General features: G+C 35.8%; 1 protein-coding gene across 1 annotated transcript in view; it reads right to left on the bottom strand.

The window, feature by feature from the left end:
• Positions 1-5,015: 5,015 nt before the first annotated feature.
• The window catches only part of KLHL20 (kelch like family member 20), a 63,985-nt gene continuing 61,893 nt past the window's right edge, over positions 5,016-7,107 (bottom strand). Inside the window, exon 12 of the mRNA XM_049633979.1 lies at positions 5,016-6,591. Within this exon, the coding sequence (XP_049489936.1) occupies positions 6,507-6,591 (85 nt within the window). The 3' untranslated portion in view covers positions 5,016-6,506. The remainder of the gene's footprint in view (positions 6,592-7,107) is intronic.

Raw genomic sequence — 7,107 nt, 5'->3', positions numbered from 1 at the left:
TTTTATCTTGTGCAAGCTGGTGCTTAAAGACATTTTGGGTCTCTTGCTCATAGCCAAACCTAATCTTGATAGAAAGAGGCAGGATCTACATCATCTAAGTTTTTGTAGCTATTTGTGAAGAGGCTGGATTTCATTCTAAATGCAGTGGGAAGCCATTGAAGTTTTAAGCAGGAGAGAATATTACCTAATCTGTATTTTATAAGATATGAGGGAGAATGAATTATAGGTGGACAAGAGTGAAAGGGAAAACAGTTAAAAGATTGTTAGAAATGGTACAAATTCAGTGGAGAAATTAGCAATATCTAGCAAAATGTTGTAGGATTTACCCTTTAACAAGCAATCCCACTTCTAGAATTCTATCCCCAAAACTCCCTGGCAAAATATAAATGAAGCCCGTATAAGGCTATTTATTGCAATGGTGTTTGGTAGCAAAACCGAAAACAATCCAAGTGCCCATCCCATGGGGATTGTTTGAATAAATTATGGTATAGCGACACAATGAATTACCACTATGTAACCATAAAAAGGTTTGTGGAAGATAATCTAATACTACCATGGAGTGATCTTTTTTTTTATATAGTTTTTTTATTTTTATTTTTATTTTTTTGACTAAAATACTCATTTTATTTATTTTTTTAATATGAAATTTATTGTCAAATTGGTTTCCATTACAACACCCAGTGCTCATCCCAACAGGTGCCCTCCTCAATACCCATCACCCACCCGCCCCTCCCTCCCACCCCCCATGAACTCTCAGTTCGTTCTCAGTTTTTAGGAGTCTCTTATGTTTTGGCTCCCTCCCTCTCTAATCATTTTTTTTTCCTTCCCCTCCCCCATGGTCTTCTGTTAAGTTTCTCAGGATCCACACAGGAGTGAAAACATTACCATGGAGTGATCTTGATCTCTAGGATATGTTATGTGAAAGAGCAACTTGTGGACAGTGTGCTGTCTGTTATGGATGGACTGGGTGAAATATGAATATGTGTGTGTATTTCCTTATGTTTCCAAAAACCAATGGAAGAATAAACCAACTAATAAAAATGGTTACTAACTAGGGGGAAGGAAGGAACTGGGTAAGGGGGACAGAAATTAAAGTTAAAACTTATCTGAATGTTCCTCTTTTATAGTTTGGAACCATTTAAGTGTTTTATATAGTTCTGAAACAAAATTAGATCAAAAAGAAAAGGCAATCCTTAAAAATTGAAAACAAATGAACCTAACTATATTAAGTTCTTGCCATAATCACACAAATAATTATTTTTAGTATCTTTAAATCCTAGTATTTTGACTGTACATTGTCAGCTATGTCTTAGGAAAAGAAGAGCAGCAAAGGAATTTAAGTTGCACTCAGTTATCTTGTGATTAATAATATTGGTATTGTTGTTTTACCACTGTTTGTAATAAGATAAAACATGTAACAATGTTACCAAGATTTTGAGTGTAAAAGAAAAGACACAATTATAAAGTAAGCTAAGTAGAAACTCTGTAATGTTAAATTTGAATTGGAAATACCAGAGTGAACTCATTTACTTTCAAAATGCAAGTTTTTAATTTTGATGAAGTCCAATTTATCAGTTATTTTATTTCTTGTGCTTTTGGTGTTGTGTCTAAGAAACTGTTGCTTAATCTAAGGTCCCAAAGAATTATTCCTATGTTTTTTTAAGGATCTTATAATTTTAGGTTTAAATTTAGGTTTGTAATCCATTTTGAAGTTTTTTTTAAAGTTTATTTATTTGAAGAGAGAGCATGAAAGCGGGAGCGGTCAGAGAGAGGGGGAGAATCCCAAGTAGGCTCTGCACTGGAAGAGCAGAGCTCGATGTGGGGCAAGATCTCAGGAATAGGGAGATCATGACCTGAGCTGAAAACCAAGAGCTGGACACTCACCCAGCTGAGCTACCCAGGTGCCCCCCAGTTTGACTATTTTATGTATGGGGTGAAGTAAGCATCCAAATTAATCATTTTGCATAAGGATATCCATTTGTTCTAGTACCATTTATTGAAAAGACTGTTGTTTTAAAAGTCAATTGGCAAAAAAAAAAAAAAGAATCAGAAGTCAATTGGCCACAGATATTTATTTTGGGACTCTCAATTCTATTTCATTGATGTCAGTCCTTATGCCAGTACCACAGTTTTTTTTTTTTTTTTTCCAGTTTATTTAGAAAGAGGGTGCGTGTGAGCAGAGGAGGGGCAGAGAGAGGGAGAGAGAATTCCAAGCAGACTCCATGCTCAGTGCAGAGCCCAACATGGGTCTCAATCCCACAACGGTGAGATCATGATCTGAGCCAAAATCAGAAGTCAGATGCTTAACTGACTGAGCCACCCAGGCCCCACCGTACCACACTGTCTTGATTACTGTAGCTTTGTAGTGCATTTTGAAATCGGGGAGTGTGAGTCCTCCAGCTTTGTCCTATTTTTCAAGGTTGTTTTGATTATTCTGGTCTTTTGCATTTCCAAAGAATTTTAAGGTCAGCTGGTCAATTTCTGTAAAAAAAATTAGCTGGGATTTTGATAGGGGTTGTGTTGAATCTGTAGATCAGTTTGGGGAGTACTGCCATCATAATTATATTAAGTCTTCTAATCTATGAACACGGGATATCTTTCCATTTCAGAATTTCCATTTTAACAGTGTTTTATAGTTTTCAGCATACAAGTATTGCACTTTTTTTTTGTTAAATTTATTCCTAAGTATTTTTTTATGCTATTGAGAATGGGTTTTTTTTCCAAAATAAGTGAAAATTATTTTATTTTGTATAGATGAGTAGCCAGGCAGTTTCGAAGTAGAGTTACATGTACATCTGTTCTAGATGATGACAGGAAGATAATTTTATGTGTTTTGTGTTTTTAAAGATGCGCCTTTCAAAAATATGCTTGCACTTTTATACATTTGGATTGATTTGTTAATTTCATTTTTTGGATTCTTTGTTGTGAGTATATATTGTTCTTGTATTGTGTGACCTTGCTGAACTTGTTTATTCTCATTTTTCAGTGAATTCCTTAGAATTTTCTGTATACAAGATTCATGTTGTTTGTGAATAAAGACAGTTTTACTTAATCTCAATACGGATGCCTTTTGTTTCTTTTTCTTGCCAAATTGCCTTGGCTAGAGTCTCCACCATAATGGCAGATAGAAGTGGTGAGTAGTTTTTTTGTTTTTTTTTTCAATATATGAAGTTTATTGTCAAATTGGTTTCCATACAACACCCAGTGCTCATCCCAAAAGGTGCCCTCCTCAATACCCATCACCCACCCTCCCCTCCCTCCCACCCCCTATCAACCCTCAATTCTCAGTTTTTAAGAGTCTCTTATGCTTTGGCTCTCTCCCCCACTCTAACCTCTTTTTTTTTTTTTTTTTTTCCTTCCCCTCCCCCATGGGTTTCTGTTAAGTTTCTCAGGATCCACATAAGAGTGAAAACATATGGTATCTGTCTTTCTCTGTATGGCTTATTTCACTTAGCATCACACTCTCCAGTTCCATCCACGTTGCTACAAAAGGCCATATTTCATTCTTTCTCATTGCCAAGTAGTACTCCATTGTGTATATAAACCACAATTTCTTTATCCATTCATCAGTTGATGGACATTTAGGCTCTTTCCATAATTTGGCAATTGTTGAGAGTGCTGCTATAAACATTGGGGTACAAGTGCCCCTATGCATCAGTATAGAAGTGGTGAGTAGTTTTATATTGTTCCTTAGTGGGGAAGCATATTTCATTATTAAATATGATGTTAGCTGTAGGTTTTTCATACGTGCCCTTTGTCAGATTAAAGAAGTTCTCTTCCTAATTTGCTGAGGGTTTTTATTATGAATGGCTGTTGGATCTTGTCAAATCATTTTGCACCTGTTGAGATAATTTATGATTTGTATTTCTTTTCACTTTCAGTTTCCGGTTCCTCATATGAAGAGCTTAGAAGTAGCCACTGTGTCCCTAACAAGGAAAAAGCTGAAGAGATGGAGAAAGCAACAGTTCTTCTTGGGTCCAGAGAGAGGGAAGGATACAGGATAAACTGCATCCCCCTAGTTTGGAGAGTGGTATAGAGAACAATGGATTTGGAATCGGGATGTGGTTTGAGGTTCAGCTTCCACCATGTCCTTTTAACTTTCTAAGCTTCAGTTTACTTACTAATAAAATGAAGATGATTGCCAGCCCAACCCAACTCCAAGATTCTTCGTAAAATTGTGGAAATCACTATGCAAATAAGCTAATATTCTTTTATAGCAATGTCATTTATATAATAAGTACATATTATTCAATAATAAAACTGGACCACTTTCAGTGGAAGGAAAAAATAACTCCTTAGGCTCCAATGAACACTTTGGCCAGTACTGTAGTTGCTGGGTTTCTGCTCTTGAATCACTCCTGTGAATTGCTCCTACTAGGAACTTGGCTACTTATGGAGGGTCTAATCCCTAGGATTTTGTTCCTGTTCTTACTCCTCTCCTTTTCTTACAATTTATGCAATACTAGAGTCTTGGGAAATATGTCATTTTGGTCTTAAAGACTAATTTGATACAGTACTGTAAGGATCTCATAAAAGTGTTTATAATTTTTTGATGTTACATACCAGATTTAGTCAAAGTCTGTTAGTATATTTAATTCTAGGCCCTGTTTCAAGTAGGCTTGGAGTAGCAGTGTGGCATAGAAAGAGAAATGGAGTGGGAGTTTGGGGAAATGTTATTTAATGTTGGTTCTATTCATTGACCATATTTATTTACTCTTTGTGAGGACTTCTTTGGTTTTCATTCTTAGAGCAAATAAATGGGTTTGGCCCACATGACTGTTAAGAGTCCTTCTGGCTCAAAAGTATATAATTCTTGAGTGTTCCACCAGAAAATAAGTTTAGAGGTTAGGTGATAAAATACTATTATATAAAATATATAATAAAAATTCATAATTCTAGCTGGCAATCCTTTATTCCTTCAGGTTGAAAGTACTTACAACTTCACATATAGGAAATACAAATGATATAGAAACTAAATAGCAGAGACACAAGCACTAAAAAGCATTAACCAAAACTTGTTTTATGGTAAATACTACCTTTATTTAAAAAAGTTATACATGCTAGAAAAAAGCATAAATGATACATGTAAACAACTGTTTACCAAATACTTAGTTCTTTTCCTTGTAAAGGTGCAAATGATCTTTAAATGTAAACACAAAGTTGCCAAACATTTTTGTAGTTGGGGGGAGGGAGGAGAAGGTTATTCCTTTCGGTTGTGGTTAAAGTCTTATTCAAAGATTTTCCTGCAAAATACACTGAAAAAAATTGCTCTATGAACACAATGATAAAACTTTGACCACTGAAATTTGTATCATTTTTTTCCTTAAAAATTTTAACTTTTCACCAGAAAGTGCAATTTGAGAGAAGTAGTTAACAGTGGCTTTATAGAATGAAGATAATGATATATAGTTTGTATAAAAGAACCAAGGTTTTATTAATAAAATGCCTCAGTTTTACTCATTAGCATGTACTATTACACGAACTGAAGAATTCATTCCCTTGGAGGCTGTGATTATAGGTCAGCCTCAGCTTCAGCAGGCCTGAGCGTCAAGTGTAAATTGCGTAACAGTATTCACTGCTGGGGAGAAGACGTTTCTCCCTGCTGGTCCTTAGTAGCAATAAGGAAACAAGAAGGAAAGTTGTTTCAGTCAGTAATATTTTTGAGCAAAAAGTCTTGCAGAGTAGCACATGATTCTATCGGAGGATTCTCGACAGCATATAAGAATTGTATAGTGTTTTTACAGAGGCACTGAGCAGAGCTCTGGAGCTACCAGAAATTCTATGAAAATACTATCTTGAAAAAAGACTTTAAATATAGTGGAAAACAAGTTCGTATGGAAGGAAACAAGATGCAAACTTCCACTGATGAAAACTTTAGTGTCTGAGTCCTGGTTTTATCTATCCAATATTCCTTCTGAGTTGTACTATTTAAAATGAGTGTTTCCTTTCTGTTTGTTTGTTTAATATTTTCAAGTCTTCTGGTGCTTAGTGCAAGGATGATGGCCAAATAATACAGTTTGCATCCCTATCTTTGTCACTGGGTGGTCCTTGTAAGTAGTGGAGCCACGTGGATGGAGTGCCTGGCGATAACAACTAGATCGTGTACAGCCCTTCTCCCCTTATTAGTATTTTCAAACTTAGTATCTTAGAAATTAACTTTTGCTGCTTGGGAGTTTTTTACCTTTTTTTCCTATCCTTTTTTTCCTTTTTTAGTGGGAGGAAGGTTAAATCCGAAGCAAAACAGGACGAAACAACAACAAAACCCAACAACAACAAAAAAACCTATGATAAATTAAAACCAAAAATAAATATTCTGCACAGAATTGAAAATTTTTGTGCAAAGGTGGCATCTTGCAGTTGAAGTACTTTCACTGTATTTATATTTCCATATGTTGAGGCACCGGCAAAGAATAAAATTTGTTCTAATGTTTTCTTGAGCTGTACAAAGCTCCAAAGTCAAAGCTCTTCAGAATACAGAGGAGCGTATACGACTGTCTTCTAGATGTTCACCATATATGGGATTCACAATGTGTCATTTTAATAACTCCTACACCACCCCCCAGCCGACGGTAATTCATCCCGCCATATAACCTGCAAAGAAAAATAAAATCAGATTTCAAAGTGGAAAAAACACTGTTTCTTCTATAACTTAGATGTTAATAAAACACGTTTTCTATCACAACTAATATTTTTATTCTTTTAAAAGTTAATGTGTTTATTTTGACACAGTGGAAGAGAGAGCATGAGCAGGGGAGGGAGGGGCAGAGAGTGAGGAGAGAGAAGAGAATCCCAAGCGGGCTCCACACTGAGCCCAACACAGGGCTCAGTCTCATGAACTTGTGATCTCGTGATCTGAGCCAAAATTAAGAGTTGGACGCTTAACCAACAGAGACACCCAGGTGCCCTGCACAACTAATTTCGCTTCACACATCTCTTCCAAAGATTAGGAGCTGGAATTGAACACTGGCAAGTAGCAGAATTATTTAAGACACTGGCTGAAAAGGTCTCACTTACAGGATACTGTTTTAAGAATAAGAGCATCGTATCCACATTTCGCATCATGACTTTAAAACTTTTCACCTAAACTGATTTCGAACAATTACATAG

Source organism: Panthera uncia, chromosome F1, assembly GCF_023721935.1.
Source record: "Panthera uncia isolate 11264 chromosome F1, Puncia_PCG_1.0, whole genome shotgun sequence".
In the NCBI taxonomy this organism is placed as follows: Eukaryota; Metazoa; Chordata; class Mammalia; order Carnivora; family Felidae; genus Panthera; species Panthera uncia.
Note: the sequence above shows the minus strand (reverse complement) of the source record. Positions and strands in the feature narration are given on the sequence as shown.